This window comes from Delphinus delphis, chromosome 9 (genome assembly GCF_949987515.2).
Source record: "Delphinus delphis chromosome 9, mDelDel1.2, whole genome shotgun sequence".
In the NCBI taxonomy this organism is placed as follows: domain Eukaryota; kingdom Metazoa; phylum Chordata; class Mammalia; order Artiodactyla; family Delphinidae; genus Delphinus; species Delphinus delphis.
The window spans coordinates 59,251,616-59,273,180 of NC_082691.1; the positions used below are offsets into that span (position 1 = coordinate 59,251,616).

General features: G+C 35.4%; 1 protein-coding gene across 3 annotated transcripts in view; it reads left to right on the plus strand.

Annotated features, from left to right (window-relative positions):
* Positions 1-21,565, plus strand: part of TAX1BP1 (Tax1 binding protein 1) — a 90,313-nt gene that overhangs the window by 42,989 nt on the left and 25,759 nt on the right. For all 3 annotated transcript variants that reach the window (XM_060020651.1, XM_060020650.2, XM_060020652.2), the window contains exons 6-13: positions 875-1,023; positions 1,119-1,209; positions 8,908-9,093; positions 14,741-14,965; positions 15,544-15,690; positions 16,047-16,170; positions 17,413-17,510; positions 20,905-21,030. In XM_060020651.1, coding sequence (XP_059876634.1) covers positions 875-1,023; positions 1,119-1,209; positions 8,908-9,093; positions 14,741-14,965; positions 15,544-15,690; positions 16,047-16,170; positions 17,413-17,510; positions 20,905-21,030 — 1,146 coding nt within the window. The remainder of the gene's footprint in view (positions 1-874; positions 1,024-1,118; positions 1,210-8,907; positions 9,094-14,740; positions 14,966-15,543; positions 15,691-16,046; positions 16,171-17,412; positions 17,511-20,904; positions 21,031-21,565) is intronic.

A 21,565-nucleotide genomic window follows, 5' to 3' on the forward strand; every position in this document is an offset into this window, starting at 1 on the left:
AAAAGGCCTTATTATCTCCATTTTACAAATTATAAAACAGGCTTAGGGAGAGGCTTGATCGAATTCTCATAAGTTACTTAATTGTCTTAATTGATGTGATAAAAATTTTTAAATTATCTGTTTAAAGTGAAATTCATCACATTTACTACCTCTTTTATATCCATTTCAGTGTCTTTAAATATTTGTTCCAGCCTCTTGAATCACAGTGACAGGAGCTTTAGGAACATGGCTTTAGGCATATATCTTAACTTAGTGCTTTGGTATAATTATCAGTGGCACTTAGTGATTTATGCTAGAAGAAGTTGGTGTTAACTTTGTTTAGTATCATGAAACTTGTTTTGTCATTAGGGTAACATTGGAAAGTGAGATGTAAAAAGCAAAGTGACTAATTTTTAAATTTTTTCCTCACTTCAGTTGCCTGCCCTCTGGTGGAGAAGTTAGTGAAATCAGCAAACAGTGTGTGAAAAGTCCAGGAAAAAAGTTAATAATTGATTTAGTATTTGAAAAGTTTAATGTATGTTACCATTTCAGGTTTAGTTTTTAGTCTTATAAACTTTGGAGGGGGGCTTCCCTGGTGGCGCAGTGGTTGAGAGTCCGCCTGCTGATGCAGGGGACATGGGTTCGTGCCCTGGTCCGGGAAGATCCCACATGCCGCGGAGCGGCTGGGCCTGTGAGTCCTGGCCGCTGAGCCTGTGTGTCCGGAGCCTGTGCTCCGCAACGTGAGAGGCCCGCATACCACCAAAAAAAAAAAAACTTCGGAGGGGACAAATGTGGGATTAAACTTTTAACCATAAATAGATTTCTAGAGATATACAAATTTGTATTTCTAATTATGTTTCTGTGTTTCTCAAAATATTTTGTTATTGTTTCTAAGGTTCTTTTTGAAGTCTCACAAAGTTTAAAAATGGAAAATGAAGAATTTAAGAAGAGTTACAATGATGCTACATCCAAAGCCCTCCAGCTTGAGGAAGATATTGTGTCAGTCACACATAAAGCGATTGAAAAAGAAACTGAATTAGACAGGTATTCATGATGCTTTAAAAAAGTATCTTCGTGTTTTAAAACTGTTTTAAGAAAGTTGTTTTTGTCTATGTTAATGTTATTTGACTTTAACTCAGTTTAAAGGACAAACTCAGAAAGGCACAATATGAAAGAGAACAGCTTGAATGTCAGTTGAAGACAGAAAAGGATGAGAAAGAACTTTATAAGGTAATTTATTCTTTACATTTTTATTAGTTATCTTTTGCTGTGTAACATGTTACCCCAAAACTTAGTGGTCAGGAATTTGGGAGCAGCTTAGCTGAGTGGTTCTTGCTCAGGGTCTCTTGTGTAGTTGCAGTCAGGATGTTTGGCAAGGGCTGCAGTCAGCCAAAGGCTCAATTAGAACTGGAAAATCTGCTGTCAAAGTGGCTCACTCACATGACTTTTGGCAGGAGGCCCTTCAGTTTCTTGGAATGTTGCCTCTTCAGTGGCTGCTTGAATGTTCTCACAGTATGGCAGCCAGCTTCCCTCAGAGTGAGCTATACAAGAGAGAGCAAGGAGGAAGTCAGTGCATTTTATGACCTGGTCTCCAAGTTGTACACTGATGCTTCTTTATTTTATTAATTAGAAGCAAGTCACTCCAGCTGATACTCAGGAGAAGGAAATTAGGCTCCACTTCTTTAAGAGAGGAGAATCAAAGGTTTTGGGAGTATATTTTAAAGCTGCCTCATTGTGTATAGTCCCTAATTAGTTTTCAGGGAATTAAATTGCTGGTGTTTTAGATACTTAGCAGGTAATGTATAATAAGTCAAAGAGTTGTAATGGTAACAAGATACCTGTTTATCAGAATTTGTGCAACTAATTATTTTCCCCTTTTAAGAATATATAAACCTTAAGGAGAGCATTAATTTACTTCAGTGATGATCATGTTTTGGAGTTTGCCTTTTGGAATAATAATAATAATCTTCAGAGACTGTCATTTTAAAAAAGATCCTGTTGACAAATCTTCACCCTTTGAAGTTTTTTCCTCCTTTCCTTTTTAAGTGACTCTGCAGTAGGGTAGTGAGCTTTAGTTGTCAATAATGTCGTGGATGCATATTGGGACTTACTTATTTTAAGTGGCTCATAAGCAGTCCTGAAGGAAGTTCCAGATGAGGAATTTCAAGAACAGTCTGAGCTAAGTCAGTATTATTTGGATAGATTCAATCTCTTTATTAGATTAGAAAAGGACAGTACTCATTTATATATTGATATTATGGTATATATTAAAGATAAAACATAAAACTCTGCATATATTCAGTATTTGAGAGTCTCAATTTATACTAAGAAACTAAAATATGATTTATTATGTTACCAGTGGGTTTCTTCCTCCTTCTCTTTAAAAAACAACTATTCATTTATTTATATACATTGATAAGCTAGATACCAACATTGGGTACCCAAGTATGAAATTTCAAATCTGTTCTGAGGATCACCTCTTTTTTCTTCCATTTTTATTGAGATATAATTGACATATAGCACTGTATAAGTTTATAGTATACAGCATAATGATTTGACTTGTATACTTGTATACATCATGGAATAATTACCACAATAAGTTTAGTGAACATTCATCATCTCATATAGGTATAAAATATTTTTTTCCTTGTAATGAGAACTCTAAGGATTTACTCTCTTAATAACTTTGATATCAATATATAACATACAGCAGTGTTAATTTTAGCTATCATGTGGTACATTACATCCCTAGTACTTACTTATCTTATAACTGGAGGTTTGTACCTTTTGATTACTTTCATAATTCCCCCCTTCCCCCCACCCTCTGCCTCAGGTAACCACAAATCTGATCTCTTTTTTCACGAGTTTGTTTGTGAAGTTTAATTGACCTAGTTTCTGGTGCACAGCATAGTGATTTGATATTCCTGTACATTTCAAAATGATCACCACAATAAGTCTAGTTACCACCTGTCACTATACAAAGGTATTACATAATTATTGGCTATATTCCCCATGCTGTACACTTCATACCTGTGACCGATTTTATTTTGTAACTGGAAATTTGTACCTCTTAATCTTCCTCACCTGTTTCTCTCATCCTATCCCCTGTAGTCCAGCAACCACTTGTTTGGTCTCTTCATCTATGACTCTGTTTCTTTTTTATGTTTGTTCATTTGTTTTGTTTTTTAGATTCCACATGTAAGTGAAATAATATGGTATTTATCTTTGACTTATTTCACTTAGCATAATACTGTCTAGGTCTGTCCATGTTGTTGCAGATGGCAAGGTTTTTCTTTTTTTATGGCTGAGTAATAGTCCTCTCTGTGTGTGTGTGTGTGTGTGTGTGTGTGTGTGTGTGTTTATGTGTATGTATGTACACACCACGTCTTCTTTATCCATTCATCTATTGATGGGCATGAGGCGGGATGAATTGGGAGATTAGGATTGACATATATACACTATTGACACTATGTATAAAATAGATAACTAATGAGAATGTACTGTATAGCACAGGGAACTCAATGCTCTGTGGTGACCTAAATGAGAAAGGAAATCAAAAAAAGAGGGGATAAATGTATACGTATAGCTGATTCACTTTGCTGTACAATATAAACTAACACAATATTGTAAAGCAACTATACTCTAATTTAAAAAAAAAAATGATAGGCACTTAGGTTGCTTCCATATCTTGGCTATTGTAGGTAATGCTGCAACATAGGGGTGCTTATAGCTTCTCAAATTAGTGTTTTGTTTTCTTCAGAGAAATACCCAGGAGTGGAATTGCTGGATCATACGGTTCTATTTTTAACTTTTTTTTTTAAGGTCACACTGTGTGGCATCTTAGTTCCCCAACCAGGGATCAACCCTGTGCCCCCTGCATTGGGAGCACAGTCTTAACTACTGGACCACCAGGGAAGTCCCTATTTTTAAATTTTTGAGGAACCTCCATACTGTTTTCCATAGTGACTGCACCAATTTACATTACCACTAACAGTGCAGGGGGGTTCCCTTTTCTCCACATTCTTGCCAACACTTGTTATTTGTTGTCTTTTTGATAGTAGCCATTCTGACAGGTGTGAGGTGATAATCTCATTGAGGTGGTATTTGATTTCTCTTTTCCTGATGATTAGTGATGTTGAACACCTTTTCATTTGCCTGTTGGTCATCTGTATATCTTCTTTGGAGAAATGTCTATTCAGGTTCTCTGCCCATTTTTTAATTGGGCTTGTGTTTTTGATGTTGAGTCGTATGAGTTCTTTGTAGATTTTAGATATTAACTCAATGTTGGTTGGATATATCACTTGCAAATATCTTCTCCCATTCAGTAGGTGGCCTTTTCATTTTGTTGACAGTTTCCTTTGCTGGGTAAAAGCTTTTTAGATTGACATAGTCCCATTTGTTTTATTTTTGCTTTTGATTCCCTTGCCTGAGGAGACACATCCAAAAAAATATGCTAAGACTGATGTCAAAAAGCATACTGCCTATGTTTTCTTCTAGAAGTTTTATGGTTTCAGGTTTTACATTTAAGTCTTTAATCCATTTTGAGTTTATATGTGGTGTGAGAAAGTAGTTCAGTTTGATGATTCTGCATGTAGCTGTCCAGTTTTCCCAATACCATTTATTGAAGAGGTTGTCTTTTCCCTGTTGTAATATTCTTGCCTCCTTTGTCATAGATAAATTGCTTATATAAGTGTGAGTTCATTTCTGGGCTTTCTGTTCTGTTCCACTGATCTATGTGTCTGTCTTTTTTTTTTAATTTTTGGCTGCATTGGGTCTTCGTTGCTGTGCGCGGGCTTTCTCTAGTTGCGGCAAGGGAGGGCTACTCTTTGTTGCAGTGCGCGGGCTTCTCATTGCGGTGGCTTCTCTTGTTGCAGAGCACAGGCTCTAGGTGCGCGGGCTCTCAGTAGTTGTGGTGCACGGGCTCAGTTGCTCTGCAGCATGTGGGATCTTCCCGGACCAGTGATCGGACCCGTGTCCCCTGCATTGGCAGGCAGATTATTAACCACTGCGCCACCAGGGAAGTCCCAAAGTTGTTTTTTGGGGGGGGTGCGGTGTGCCTCGAGGCATGTGGGATCTTATTTCCCTGACCAGGGATCGAACCCATGCTCCCTGCAGTGGAAGCTGGAGTCTTAACTACTGGACCACCAGGCAAGTCCTAGGTGTCTGTTTTTTGTGCAGTACCATACTGTTTTGATTACTGTAGCTTTGTAGTATACAAAGTATAGTTAATGTGATATACTGCATTAAAAAATTGAAGGATAAAGATCGTATGATCATCTCAGTAGATGCAGAAAAAGCTTTTGACAAAATTCAGCATTCATTTGTGGTAAAACCTCAAGTGGGTATAGAGGGAACATACCTCAACATAATAAAAGCCATATATGACAAGCCTACAGCTAACATTGTAACGTACTCAGTGGTGAAAAGCTTGAAAGCACTTCCTTTAAGATCAGGAACAAGCCAAGGATGCTCACTCTGACTATGTTTATTCCACATAGTATTGGAAGTCCTAGCCACAGCAGTCACACAAGAAAAAGAAAAGGAATCCAAATTGGAAAGGAAGTAGTAAAACTGTCGCTGTTTGCAGATGACATGATACTATATACAGAAAATCCTAAAGATGCCACCAAAAAACTACTATTCCTCAATGAGTTTGGTTAAGTTGAAAGGTACAAAATTAATATATGGAAATATGTTGCATTTCTATATACTAACAACAAACTCTTGGAAAGAGAAATTAAGAAAACAATCCCATTTACAATCAAAAAGAATAAAACAGGAAAAAATCTAAGGAGTTACAAGCTCTTTACTGGGAAAACTATGAGACATTGATGAAAGAAATTGAAGATGACACAAACAAATGGAAAGATATGCTGTGCTTATGGACTGGAAGAATATACATTGTTAAAATGACCATACTACCCAAGGCAATCTACAGATTCAGTGCATTCCTATTAAAATATCTATGGTGTTTTTCACAGAACTAGAACAAATAATTCTAAAACCTATATGGAAACACAACAGACCCTGAATAGCCAAAACAATCCTTAGAAGAACAAAGCTGGAGGTGTCATGTTCCCTTATTTCAAACTATACCACAAAGCTACAATAATTTCCTTCTTATTTTGGGGGGGTGGTTAATTTTTTTTTAGTCTTAAATTTTTTGCCTTTAAAATAAAAAATTTGAGTCCACTGTGCACCTCATTGCAGAGCATAGATAGGAACATTTTGCATGTCATGGGTTATACCCATTCTGTTTCTTGGAACAGCCATCCCTGGAGCGTGAGCGAGTGAGTGAGTGAGTGTGTGTGTGTGTCTGTACCATCCCCGGAGCGTGAGTGTGTGTGTGTGTGTGTGTGTATACCATCCCCAGAGCGTGAGTGTGTGTGTGTGTGTACCATCCCCGGAGTGTGAGAGTGTGTGTGTGTGTGCGCCATCCCCTGAGCGTGAGTGTGTGTGTGTGTGTGTGCCATCCCCGGGGCGTGAGAGTGTGTGTGTGTGTGTGTGTACCATCCCCGGAGCGTGAGTGTGTGTGTGTGTGTACCATCCCCGGAGCGTGAGAGTGTGTGTGTGTGTGTGTGTGTGTGTGTGTGTGTGTGTGTGTACCATCCCCGGGGCGTGAGAGTGTGTGTGTGTGTGTGTACCATCCCCGGAGTGTGAGTGTGTGTGTGTGTGTACCATCCCCGGAGCGTGAGAGTGTGTGTGTGTGTGTGTGTGTGTGTGTGTGTGTGTACCATCCCCGGGGCGTGAGAGTGTGTGTGTGTGTGTGTGTGTACCATCCCCGGAGCGTGAGTGTGTGTGTGTGTGTACCATCCCCGGAGCGTGAGAGAGTGTGTGTGTGTGTGTGTGTGTGTACCATCCCCGGAGCGTGAGAGTGTGTGTGTGTGTGTCTCCCCCAGAATAGGAAGGAAAATAGTGAAGACTCACTGGTGGATGATTTTATGATTTGACTTTAAGGAAAAGTGCCCAGGTATAATGTTTGGTTTTTGAACAGTTGGATACAGTGTCTTTGTTTTTTTTGCTTTTTTTGCAAACTACTTTCAAATGCAGTTTTTTAAAGTTATAAAGGATTTTTTAACTAAATGAAGATTTTGCATCTGTAATAATTTTTTATTTAATGTTACTATGAATTTCAGTGATAATGTTTCAGTTTTGTGCCAGGAAAAGACCTGGGCATTATTTCTCTGGATAATTAAGTACTTTCCATGTTGTTTCTCTGTTAGAACAGTGGGAGATAATTGGGTAAATAGCATGTCTATGTTTTCAATCATTTTACTTCAATAATAAATTAAATAAAATGAATTCTGAAGGTATACTAGTTAGTATTGGGAAGGGTTTAGGAAGGTCTTAAGTAAACCAGGACCTCGTTTACTTACTTTTCTTACCTGGTTTAATGCTTGAGAGGTGTAATGATAATTAGAATGACTTATTTTGGAAAGAGGAAGACTTTTCCCTGAAGCTGTCACCTTTCCATCCTGCCTTTCTTTTCTCTCTTCTATCCTGAGAAACAGTACTTCCAATGTTTTGTAAAGGGTTGACAAGTACATTTTAGGGTAAATCCAGAATTTATTTTTCTTTTACTGCTCTAAATTATTTATTCCTTATATTCCTTTTTTCTTACTTTCTGCAAAGATTTTGTGTGTCTCTGTTGTACACCTGAATGACGAGTCCTGTGCCTAAGACTTGGGAGGGAGGAAGGGAAAGAACGAGTGTCTTGGGGGTTTATTCTTTTACAGTGTGCTAATATCTCCTGTTTTCTGTAAGAATTAGCAGTTGGGATCAAAGTGACTCTGAAATTTCCATTTGAATACACTCTCTCCCAACCTCCCAGTGTCCTGAACAGTATTTCATTTATATGCATGTATGCCGAAAATTGGAAGTAAAACTTCCCTAGGGATTTTTGTTTTGTGTTTTTTTGGCAAGGAGATTCCATTTACCGAGTGTGGTAAGACCTACTATACTGTTAATCTCAGAAACATACTTTCCCTTTCAAATTGTTCTCATGAGTAACCAAATAGTTTCCTTTGCCTCTCTTCTCTAACCCCTGTTGGATCATGTGACCCATCTCTGGCCTAACAGAATTTAGAGGGATTGGTAAAAAGTGCTTTCATGAGCTGATGATTATGAAAATTGGGTAGTGTTTTTAAATTGATGCTGCAAAGGTCTTGGCTGCTGATACCTTTAGATTATCTGGAGTTATATTCTTTCATTGTGAACAGGAATTAGTCTTCAGCATTGCATACATTAAGAGTAAAGTGCAAGAAGTATGTTAATTCATTTCTCTTTGATGCTCTTAACCAAAGCAAGGTACTCTTTATAGTGGAAACCAGATACTTGTACTCTTTATAATTTCAGTTATGGAATTTGATTTGTGTATATGCTATGAACAACAGCAGCCAAAGTCCCTGGAAGAATCAATATAGTTGGGTTAATTAATCAACAAATATATTTTTAGGCACACAGGAAGTAAATGACATAGTATTTTTTCATAAGTAAAAAATTGAATTGCTTAAGATGTTCTTGAATGTATTCCTTTAGTTTTCCAGAATCTGGTCTTTATATATGAATATGCCTGTAACGTAATGTTTCCCCAAAAGAACAACCAAATTCATTTGTAATTTTAAAGAGAACTAACTTAAAATCATCAAAGGAAAAGACTTTAGAGATCAGGTAGTGTTAGACCTTAGAATTAATCTCTTTGGAAAACTAAAACAGCAACAACACCTAATTCAGAAAAGCTGTGTTCTGCGCCCACGTACTTGGCTAGTCATTTGGCAGAATTTGGGTCTCCTGACTTCTCATCTAGTGAATCTTCCCTTCTCTTGGATCATATTTGGGTTAGAGATAAATAGTAATATTTTAAACTTTGAGTAACTTAGGTTATAGAGTTAGAAAGAATATTCTTGACATTTTCAAGCACTGTTTCAGGTACATTTGAAGAATACAGAAATAGAAAATACCAAGCTTGTGTCAGAGGTCCAGACTTTAAAGAATTTAGATGGGAACAAAGAAAACATGATTACTCATTTCAAAGAAGAGATTAGCAGACTGAAGTTCTGTTTGACTGAAAAGGAGAATCTACAGAGGGCTTTCTTGCTTACAACCTCAACTAAGGTAAGTACGTTTGCAATATGTATTTGAAGATTGTAAAATATTATCTCTATTAAACGTATACAGTATGGTCGTTTTTATTTTTAATCTTTCCTCCCCCAGCTTTTTTGGAAAAAGTTCAAACTTATAGAAGAGTTGAAAGAACAGAAAAATGAATACATATATATCCTTAAATATTTTGCTATCTTTATCTCCCCCATTTATATGCCTTCTCCTCCTCACCCCAGCCATTTGAAAGTCAGTTGCAGGCATTATGACATTTCACCCTAAATACTTTAGCATGTTTCTCTTATTAACAAGTACATTCTTCTGTATAACCGTAATACCATTATGACATCTAAGGAATTTTATATTGATATAATATTCATGTTCGTATATAGTTTTAGTCCACATTCAAATTGTCCCACGTGTATTTTTGCATAACCTTTAAAATTGCTTGATCCCTGGTAGTCAGAGATCACACATTAATGATTATTATTGTGTTCTTGGTCTGCTTTAATCTAGAACAGTGTCCCTATACTGTTTGTCTTTTATAACATTGATATTTTTTAAGAATTCAGGCTTGTCTGAGAGAATATTCCATAATCTAGATTTGTCTGTTGTTTCATGACTAGATTCAGGTCGAAGATTTTTGGCAAGAAAAGGCGTAGATGATGTTTTGTATATTCTGGTGCAATCACATCAAAAGTCATGTAATATCAATTCCATTCTTGCTGATATTAGGTTTAATCATGTGTTTAAAGTTATGTCTGGTTGTCTCTCCATATATTGGTGCCTTTCTCTCTTTGTGATTATTGAGTAATCTGTGGGGTAATACTTTGAGATCATGTGAACATCCTACTCCCCAATACTCTTTGACCCAGTGTTTTTTATCCCTTCATGATCCTTTCCTGCATCAGTTATTGAATTAATGATTACAAAACGGTGATTTTAAAAATTCTGTCATTCCTTTTATGTTTATTAGTAGGTATTCTTTTATTATAATGAGGTGGTTCCCTGTTGCCCTCTCCCCTTTTTTTATATCACTATAGACTGATTCTTTTTTGTTCAGTATATTATACATCAGCGGTCCCCAACCTTTTTGGCACCAGGGACCGGTTTCGTGGAAGACAGTTTTTTTCTCGGGGGTGGAGGTGGGGGTGGGATGGTTTGGGCTGATTCAAGCACATTACATTTATTGTGCACTTTATTTCTATTATTATTACACTGTAATATATAATGAAATAATTATACAACTCATCATAATGCAGAATCAGTGGAAGCCCTGAGCTTGTTTTCCTGCAACTAGATGCTCCCATCTGGGGGTGACGGGAGACAGTGACACCTGAAGTGTGTTGCTTATGTCCAGTCTACTCTGTAAGATGCAGCTTCATTGTCACTTGCCACTCATTAATAGGGTTTTGATATGAGTCTGCAAGCAGTTGATTTACTGTGGTGTCTGTGCAGTCAAGCCTCTCTGCTAATGATAATCTGTATTTGCAGCTGCTCCCCAGAGCTACCGTCAGCGCCTCAGCTCCACCTCAGATCACCAGGCATTAGATGCTCATAAGGAGCATGCAACCTAGATCCCTCGCATGCGCAGTTCACAGTAGGTTCGTGCTCCTATGAGAATCTAATGCCTATGCTGATCTGACAGGAGGCAGAGCTCAGGTGGTAATGTGAGTGCTGGGGAGCGGCTGTAAATACAGGTGAAGCTTCGCTTGCTTGCCTGCCGCTCACCTCCTGCTGTGTGGCCCGGTTCCTAACAGGCCTTGGACTGCTAATGGTCTGTGGCCGGGAGTTGGGTACCCCTGTTATACATCATCATTATTCTTTTTCATACTCAAATTGTCCTATATTTAGCTAGGGGGGAACCTTCTCAAACCTGCTCTTGTGTCTTTCTGATATGTCCCCCTAATGCTTTGAATGCTTCCTTGTTTTGTGGTAGAACTGTGTATTACAGTTTTAGTTTCGGCTCCAGATCTGCTATTACCCATTTCTCCAAAGAGCCTGATTTTTTTCATTAGTGAAGGGTATTTTGAAGCCAAGCCACTGGATCCTTTTGCTACTTTGCACTTTCAATAGACAGACACTTTAAGTCTTAAATTTATATTGATATCTCCAGTTCAAATTCAGTATCTCCTAGGGTTCTTCCTTATCTTCCTCCATTACATATTTATGTATCTCTTCTCCCAGTGTGAGAACCCTTGTTTCCAAAACGTATCTATTCATGTTTTCTAACCAGCTGTACATACCAGTAGTTTCAGAATTATTATATCAATGCCACTTCTAACAGTATGTCTACTGAATAAAATTAAGATCTTTTCCAGCTCTTTTATCTTAGAGTATTTCACTAAGGATGTACAGAGTACCATGTTCAAAGGTTACTTGAATTAATTTTTTTAACATATTTATGTTATGAATTTGTAATACAGTTCAGTTTTTTTGTTTTCTCCTAACCTTTTTCTTTAATTTTATTTTTTGAATATGTAAAATAGTTGTATCATTCACAGTCAAAATGAAACAAAAAAATTTACTCTTCCCTAAAAAACTCCTTTCTTACCTGTACCCATAGGTAAACATTTTCACTAGTTTCCAGTTTTTTCTTATGTTTGTTTTCGCAAAAATAAGCTTGGTGTATGTGTGTGCATGCACACACCCTTCTCTATCCCCTTCTTTCTTAAAAGTGCCATGCTATTTATACTCCTTTTCACTTTGCTTTTTTTTCAGTGAACAGTATAGACTGGAAATCATTCCCTAGCAGTTCATAGAGATCTTCCTAATTTTTTAAAAAATGGCTGTGTAATACTACATTGTTTAGATTTACCTTGATTTATTCATTAACTTTTATGGATGGAGTATTATGTGGTTTTTAGTAGTTTGCTAATAAATACACTCAGATATAGTTAATGTAACACTTAAAACATCAGATGTGCATGATATTTAGAATTAATGATTAAGACCCAAGTTACTTTTCAGGGTATTGAATATAGCAGATGCAGACAGGAAGGTGAAAAGCATGTTTGATTGTTTATTTGTTATTTAATAAGATGCTACTTAAGCAAGACTTCTGTGAGGAAAGCATAGATATAGAAGTACCTGGAGAAATTGATGCCTGGTTGTTAAAACTTTTTAAAAAATTATAAAAGCAATACAAAAATCATGGTTATAAAAAAATTTGAGTAGTATGTGAGGGTACAAGGTAAAAGTAACCAATATCATTTCCCAGATATATTATTATAGTAATTTTACTAGAAATCTGTGAATGTACATACAATATTTATATTTTAACAAAAATGAGAATATAGTGTTACAAAAACCTTTAAAAAATTTATGGAATGTCTAGACATCTTGCAGTATGAGTTCACACACAGATCTTCCTCATTCATTAGAACAGCTTTGTAGGGAATTCCCTGGTGATGCAGTAGTTAAGACTCCACGCTTCCACTGCTGGGGGCCTGGGTTCGATCCCTGGAACTAAGATCCTGCAAGCCGCGAGGCCAAAAAAACCCCCAGCTTTGTAGTATCTCTCCTTTATTTAACAGCTGTGTAGTATGCAATTGTTTTTAGTTTTAGTATACAACCTTTAGGTATTATAAGCATGATGGCAGTAAACATTCTTGTACAGATATCTAGGCATGTGTATAAATCTGTAGAATAACTTCCTCAAAGTGCAATTGCCAGGTTGAATGTTTACATTTTCAGTTATTTTCAAATTGCCTTTCAAAAAAATTAATGTATCAACAGGGTATGACATATACTGCTGCTAGTAATGGTTGCATAGGCTTTCATTGTGTGGAGGATATATCATAGTTTGTTTACAATAAATTCCCATTTAGACATTTGATTTTTAATAATTTTTCATAATCTTAATATTTTACTGGATCCCTGCAAAACTAAACCTATGTCCATACCCTTTAATCAGAAACTCATGAAAATTAAATTGATAGATCAAAAGCCATGTGCTTTTTAAAGGTGTCGATGATTGTTTCAAAAATCTGATAAGAATGGTTACCACTTATAGATTATATGAGCCCACATGTTTGTAAATGTGCCAGTTTTCCTAAACCATCCAAATATTAGAGCATTACTTTTTTTCAGTCTTTGTTAGCTTGAAAGAGGATGAATGGTATTTGTTTTACCTTCTTTATTTGAATATTTTAGTTAAATATTTTTTCTATGTATAATAGCCGTTTATTTTAAAGAAATTTCACGTTCATGCCTTTCTCCATATTTTTCCTTTTTTGGGTTTTTGTTTTTCTTTTCTTTTGCGGTACGCGGGCCTCTCACTGTTGTGGCCTCTCCCGTTGCGGAGCACAGGCTCCGGATACGCAGGCTCAGTGGCCATGGCTCACAGGCCCAGCTGCTCCGCGGCATGTGGGATCCTCCCGGACCGGGGCACGAACCTGTGTCCCCTGCATCGGCAGGCGGACTCTCAACCACTGCGCCACCAGGGAAACCCTTTTTTTTCTTTTTTGGTTTAAAATTTTTCCATTTCTTATTGATTAGAAAATCTATTTATATCAGAGTATTATACATTTTTTGAATATATTACAAATAATTTTCTTCTAGTTCTCTTTTTTGCTTTTTTCCCTTCTGATATATAGAAGCTGATAACATTTATATATTAGCTCTATTAGTGTTATACTTAGAAAGATTTTCTTCACCCCAGCATTACATAAATAATCATTTACATTTCCTTCTAAGTAGCTAACAGTTTAAAAACCGCGAATGGGTTGCACTTTTTGAGTTTACATTATTTCTAATACAGAGATAAAAATACGAATGTTAAATAAACTAGATTTATTGAGCTTATAATGTATGTTTAATATTAAAGGAAATAATTTTATCATGGCAATTTTTATTTTATTTTTTATAAATTTATTTATTTGGCTTTGTTGGGTCTTTGTTGCTGTGCGTGGGCTTTCTCTAGTTGCGGCGAGCGAGTGCCACTCTTTGTTGCGGTGCGCGGGCTTCTCCTTGCCGTGGCTTCTCTTGTTGTGGAGCACGGGCTCCAGGCACACGGGCTTCAGTAGTTGTGGCACACGGGCTTAGTTGCTCCGCAGCATTTGGGATCTTCCCAGACCAGGGCTCGAACCCGTGTCCCCTGCAATGGCAGGCAGATTCTTAACCACTGCGCCACCAGGGAAGCCCTATCATGGCAATTTTAACTTTTTAAAGATACTTTTAGGTTTGGTAAGAGGTGCTAATGTAATGGTATATTAATATTATACTGGATATGTTATAGGTTAGCTCATAGGAAACATTTTTTTAACCAACATTTTTGGAGTTACAAAGAAGTTTTTGTAATTATTGCTTATCATAAAAAATGAGGGTCAGCAGTTGTAGCTGGAGAGATTCTGGGGGACAGAAGCTTCCATTCGGGTCTCTATTTAGCTAAGCATTGGTTATGTTGCCTGACTTTCTGTACTTCAGGTTTGTCACGTATAAAGTGATAGTAGTGATGCGTAGGGTTGTTATATGGGGGTCTCTAAAACAAAGTCACATCTTAAATTTTTTATAGACATACATACTTCATCTAAGTCATGAATAGAAAAGCAATATTTAATTTAAAATTTTAGATCTGTTGAAATAGGAATAAATATCGTTTCTGCTTCTGTTTTTTACGTGAATGGTTTAATTACAAATATATTTATCTGCCTTTCTTCAGGAAGATACAGTTTTTTTCAAGGAGCAACTTCGTAAAGCAGAGGAACAGGTTCAGGCAACTCGGCAGGAAGCTGTCTTTCTGGCTAAAGAACTTAGCGATGCTGTAAACGTGCGGGATAAGACGATGGCAGATCTGCACACTGCACGCTTGGAAAATGAGAGAGTGAAAAAGCAGTTAGCTGATGCAGTGGCAGAGCTTAAACTAAGTGCTGTGAGAAAAGACCAGGTAAAGCGGGTTAATTTTGAATTTCCATTTTGGTCAAAAACTCACGATAAGCTTATGAAAGAGAATTGAGTTATGTTAAAATAATTGAGGTCAGATTCCTGGTCACAATTTTAAATTGCCATTCATTTTGTTTTAGTCATTGTAACTTCTTGGGTTGAAATTAATGCAGGCTTTAAGAAAAACTTCTGTAAGCAAATTCCTAATTGTTAGTAAAAATGCTCTATTATTGTTAATTAAACTTTCTGATATGAGGTATATATTGCTTTGTTTAGAATTTATTTACTAGCTGCATAAAATGGTACTATAGTTATTTAACAGGATATGCTTGCTTCTCAGGAGATAGAATATTCTTTTCAAGTGTTTGGTTTTTGTTTGTTTGTTTTTAATGAACCTTAGTCCTAGGAATATAAAGCTGGATTTGTTAGGAGACCTAACGTGACTCTGTAGCCAAAACTCCAAAACAAATAAAAACTAAGAGCCAGAAAGAAAAAAGCGAAAAGAAAGTTGGATTTACTACTACATTATGAGATATGAGATTTTTATGTTTCTCTTAGAGGAAGAGTTTATTTCTCTCTTAGGAAAAGACTGATACACTGGAACACGAACTGAGAAGAGAAGTTGAAGATCTGAAACTTCGTCTTCAGATGGCAGCAGATCATTACAAAGAAAAATTCAAGGAATGCCAGAGGCTCCAAAAACAAATAAACAAACTTTCAGACCAATCAGTAAGTATAATTGAATTCATCAGAGTAAAATAATTCCTTTATCAATATTTTTGTTTACAAATCAAATTTACAATGTTATACCCTTTGAATATAATTCCTCTCTGCTTCATTTCACATTACTGGCCTAATATTGTAGTGATAATTTTTTTAAAATCTGGAATTTTTATTTGTTGGAGAAATGTTCTGTTTTGTAACATTTAGGTCAGTTAGTAAAGTGATGTGTGTAACTTTAGTGTTTGTTGGGCTTTAAGACAGCAGCAGCTTTGTGGACTTTCAGGATTTATTTATATGATGCATGGTTGCTGAAGGAGGGAAGTGTAACTCATTTAACCATTGATTGTTAACATTTTGAATAGGCTAATAACAGTAGTGTCTTCACAAAGAAAATTGGGAGTCAGCAGAAAGTGAATGATGTCTCAATAAACACAGACCCAGCTACTACTGCCTCTACGCTTGATGTAAAGCCACCACCTTCTACAGGTAAAAATCTTTTAGACTTTTTGTATAAAGTGTCCTGCCTTGAAAAGTATTTATACTCATTTATACTGCCTGTTCCATGTGTCAGAATTTTAGGGAGCTTTTAAAAAAATCCTTCTAAGTGAGGGATTGAGGCAAAGGGAGAGTAAAGGTCTAAAAGCAAAGGGAAAGTAAAGGTCTAAAAGTAAGTAATGCATGTGGTGAATATACAAAATGTGAGTGTGAACTAGTATTTATCTTCGTGAACATGGTTAATCAAATGAGCTAGTGTTTGTAAGTGCAAATGCTTATAGTATTTGATCTATAGGAAGAGAGCCAAGAATTGAATTTTTAATTAATATTCTAACACTGGAATTCTGAACCATTTATGGCACTTTAATTGTACCATTCTGTGGGGGAAAACTTAAAAATCCCTTTAATTCTATTCATGTTTCTCTCTTTCTTGCCTTTTTTTTGTTTTTGTTTTGTTTTGGCTGCTTTGGATCATTAGGGTACTTTCCTCATTAGTGTACCTGTTGGTAGATAAGTTAAATATTTTATTAGTTTATTAACTTACAGAACAGATTAGAGAGACATAGTGAATACATGAACAACATGAAAATTTAAATTAACTCTAGGTTTTCAGTTGTCCTAATGTCTTTTTTCACCTTATGTTAAAGATTTGACAATAACAAAAATAAATACTAGAGCATGTAAGGTATATTTAATTGTGTAGTGTTTGGGGCAATTGGTGTTTTAGACTTTTTAAATGTATTATAAGTTTCCTATACTATTAAATATTTAGATTCAACTGCTGTAGAACAGGATCCTGCCTTCTATTTCTATATATCCTGTGTAGTACCAAGAAAGGTGTTATATTGACTTAAAGACTTATTGAATAGTAGCGAAGGACTAGAAAAATGATTTAATATGTATTCTCAAAAGAGTATGGCTTTCCTATATATCTATTAAGTATATAGAGAACAATTTCTGTGCCATTTTAGAACTATTTTTAGCTAGTTAAAAAAATAATGATTTTTCAAATTATTGAATGAAAAAATTAAAATTAAAAAAAATTCTCATCTAATGTTTATATTGTCCTCTATTTAGAGTATTAATAGATGGTTTAAAATAGATGTTTCTCTCCTTTAGTATTCCATTTATTATATTTCACAGTATACTGACCCTCAAGTTATTCTGACCAAGAAGATAATACAAGGATCAAAATAATTTTTAATAATCTTTTAATTTTCTTCCTTGTTATAGCTGAGATAGATTTTGACAATCTAACTAAGGGACAAGTCTCTGAAATGACCAAAGAAATTGCTGCAGAAAAGTATAATAAATGTAAACAACTCTTGCAGGTAAGCTAGCTCTCTTGTAAGATAAAGATTTATCAAATGTAATGGCTTAGCTTATCTTTATTGTTTTGATTGATGGGTATCCCAGGGTTTCTTTTTTATACCCATATGCTGATATTTAGTTTCACTTTTGAGATGATAAGTGGAGGTTGTTCTGTGTACCTGTTCTTGTAGGCATGTGTGTAAAATCATGATCCTTGGGAATTCCTTGGTGGTCCACTGGTTAGGATTCGGCACTTTCACTGCCGTGGGCCTGGGTTCGATCCCTGGTTGGGGAACTAAGATCCCACAAGCTGCACAGCATGGGCCAAAAAAAAAAAAAACACGATCCTAAAACTGTTGTTTTCTGTTACCCTGATGTCCTTCTCTTGATAATGGACAAGTGATTAATTGAGGTTGCTGTTGGATATTGTCTGTCTTCTTCTTCTGATAAGGATACATGAAAAATGTTTGAACTGCATAAAAGGGAAGTATTGTTTTTTACACTTACTGTAATAATAGCAAAGACTTTCACCACATCCTAAAGTGACTAGATTTGTAAAGTGGAAAAAAAGGAATGGTACCCAAATGAGTGGTTGCCTTTATGGTATTATTTTGATTATATTAAACTATTATTCAAACATTTAAGTTTTGCAACTTCCTAGTAGTATTCACTCCTGGAGTATTTAAAGGACAAAGGGAAACTACTTCTTATTTGTACCTGATTTGGGGAAGAGAGGAAAAGATGTTTTGTGTATGTTTTTCATTCGTTCAATTAAATATTTTTTTGTGTGTTTGTTTCTCTGTTCATGTGGAGAGGAGAGGGATAATTTTTAGAGCCATATAAGGAAATTCATATATTATTATAGTAATTAACTTAAAATATTTTATGTTACTGTCTTGATAATATTAGTTTAATGTAATCCTTTAATCAGACTTTGAACTGAACATTTTTGTTGCTTCAGAAGATCCTTCTGTAGAGGGTTGATTAGAACAGTTTTACCCTGAGGTCAAAGTAGTTGCTTATAAGGGACTAACCTATTTTTTAGTAAGTATGAAACAATTTTGGATGAATATTTTTAAAAATCTCATTATATAGTATTATTGAAAGGAAGATAGAGTATTCTTTCAAGCTAGAAACTTCCTCAAAGTAATTTTTTTTTTTTACAACTGTGTTGTAGTACAGTTGAAATTCAGTAAACTGCATATATTTAAGGTCTGCAGTTTGTTCAGTTTTGCTATATATATATATATATATATATATATATATATATGTATATACTTGTGGAACTATCACAGTGTCAAGCTAATGAACATTTCCATTACTCCATTAGCTTTTTTGTACTCATTTACAACTCATCCCTCCCTCTCTCACCACTCCTGGGAAACCATTGGCTTGCTTTCTGCCACTATAGATTAGCCTATCTTTTGTCCCGTTTCTATAAATGGAATCATATGGTATGTTCTTCTTTTCCTGTCCCCTTTTAGCACAGTTATTTTGAGATTTGTTTATGTTGTTGCTTGTTATTGGTAGTTTATTCCTTTGTTTGTTTGTTTGTTTTTTAATACATTTTATTTATTTAAAAAAATTTTAACATCTTAATTGGAGTATAATTGCTTTACAATGGCGTGTTAGTTTCTGCTTTATAACAAAGTGAATCAGTTATACATATACATATGTTCCCATATCTCTTCCCTCTTGCATCTCCCTCCCTCCTACCCTCCCTATCCCACACCTCTAGGTGGTCACAAAGCACCGAGCTGATCTCCCTGTGCTATGAGCTGATCTCCCTGTGCTATGCGGCTGCTTCCCACTAGCTATCTGTTTTACATTTGGTAGTGTATGTATGTCCATGCCACTCTCTCACTTTGTCCCAGCTTACCCTTCCCCCTCCTCGTGTCCTCAAGTCCATTCTCTAGTAGGTCTGTGTCTTTATTCCCGTCTTGCCCCTAGGTTCTTCATGACCATTTTTTTTTTAGATTCCATATATATGTGTTAGCGTACGGTATTTGTTTTTCTCTTTCTGACTCACTTCATATAGTTTATTCCTTTTTATTGTGAGTTCATCTTCTGCCATTTAAAAAATTGGGTTCATCTTATTATTGAGTTGTAAGTGTTCTTTATTCCAGATACAAGTCCTTTGTCAGATATGTGGGGTAAATATTTTCTCCCAGTCTGTGGCTTGCCTTTTTATTTCCTTAATGGTGTTTTTAGAAAAAATTTTAGTTTTGCTGAAGTACAGATTATCAATTTATTGTTTATGTGTTCTTTGTATGTTCTAAGAAAACATTTACTACTCCAACTTGTAATGATTTTCTCTTGTTTTCTAGAAGTTTTGTAGTCTTAGGTTCTTTTAGGCCTGTTAACCATTTTAAGTTTATTTTTGTGTATGGTGTGAGGTGTGGTATGTATAGTAAGGATATTTAATTGATCCAGCATTATTTGTTGAAAAGACTTTTCTCCATTGAATTGCTCAAAGCATAAAGCATATATTTTTTCTTTTCTTTTTTTTTTAATTAAAAAAAATTTTTTTATTGGCCTTGTTGCATGGCTTGTGGGATCTTTGTTCCCTGACCAGGGATCAAACCTGTGCCCCCTGCAGTGGAAGCGTGGAGCCCTAACCACTGGACCGCTGGGGAAGTCCCTTGTCATGTTTTAAAACTCCATTCTTTTAACATTCTGGGTTGTAGAGAAGAGCAATGTATAAGAAATCCTTCTAAAGATTGTCTTTATCAGGAAATCCCAGAGTTTTAATTATTAATATATGGAAACAATAGCATTATAAATATGTGATTTTTATTATGTCCTTTGCAAAAGTAATGTGTGCTTATTGTGAAATCTTACGGTGTTACAGAAATGAAAAATAAAGGTGGTAAAAAGTACCATTTTGATCCTGATCCCCAGATAAAAGGGCTATTAATATTTTATTTATGGAATTCCTTGGCAGTCCAGTGGTTAGGACTTCAAGCTTTCACTGCCGAGGGCCCGGGTTCATTCCTTGGTCAGGGAACTAAGATCCCACTAGCTGTGTGATGTGGCCAAAAAAATAAATTTGGTTTATTTTTTCTACATATACTACATAGACATCATATAAAATTATGTTAAACAGCTTGTAAAGCAGAAATGGGATTATACTATATATTCTGTTTTTGCAACTTGATATTTTCAATTAATGTATTTTGCCATTTTTCCTTGTTAATTTTTAGATCACTTTGTTCTTTTTCAATAAATATATTCTGTTCCACTGTATGGATATAAAATGATTTGTCCAGTCTTCCACTGACAGACATTTTGGTTATTTCAGTTTTTATACCTTTACAACAGTGTTATAATAAGCATTCAGCACAAGTATGTTTGTATAGATATTAGCTGTATATGGATTTAAAATCTTTTGGTAATTATACTTATTTCATTTAGGATGAGAAAACAAAATGCAATAAATATGCTGATGAACTTGCAAAAATGGAGCTGAAATGGAAAGAACAAGTGAAAATTGCTGAAAATGTGAAACTAGAACTAGCTGAAGTAGAGGAGAATTACAAAGTAAGTTTACTATTCGTATAACTTGAGGCATAGTACCTGATACTTTTGAAAATGTGCTATCTATAATTTGGTCAGTCTAATGTAAAGTTTCAACATGGGTAATTGGGATAGTATTTTCGTGTATAGATAAAAATGTACTATGTATTTAGTTATGTTGAATACAGTTCATTAACTATGAACTGAGAAAATAGATACCCATATGCATTGCCATTGTGGCTTTCATTTTGCAGATTCAGATGGCTGTTGAAATTATATCTTTAAATCATGCTTAGTTTTTAAGATGAAAGTCATCATTTCATATTCCTTGTTCACTTAATTATGAATGTGTTTGTAAAATTATTCTAGGGCCTTGGTGGTTTTTTTTGGGAGTGTAATAAGATAGGATCAGTAATTTTAAAAATTTATGTAAAGGTTTTAAAATTTATCACCAAAATGTGTTACTTGTGATCCTAAATGAGATACTGCAGAGTAAGCAATACAGTCTTAATTAATGAAGATTATTTTTGCCAATTTAACATTAGGCAACAAACAAGCC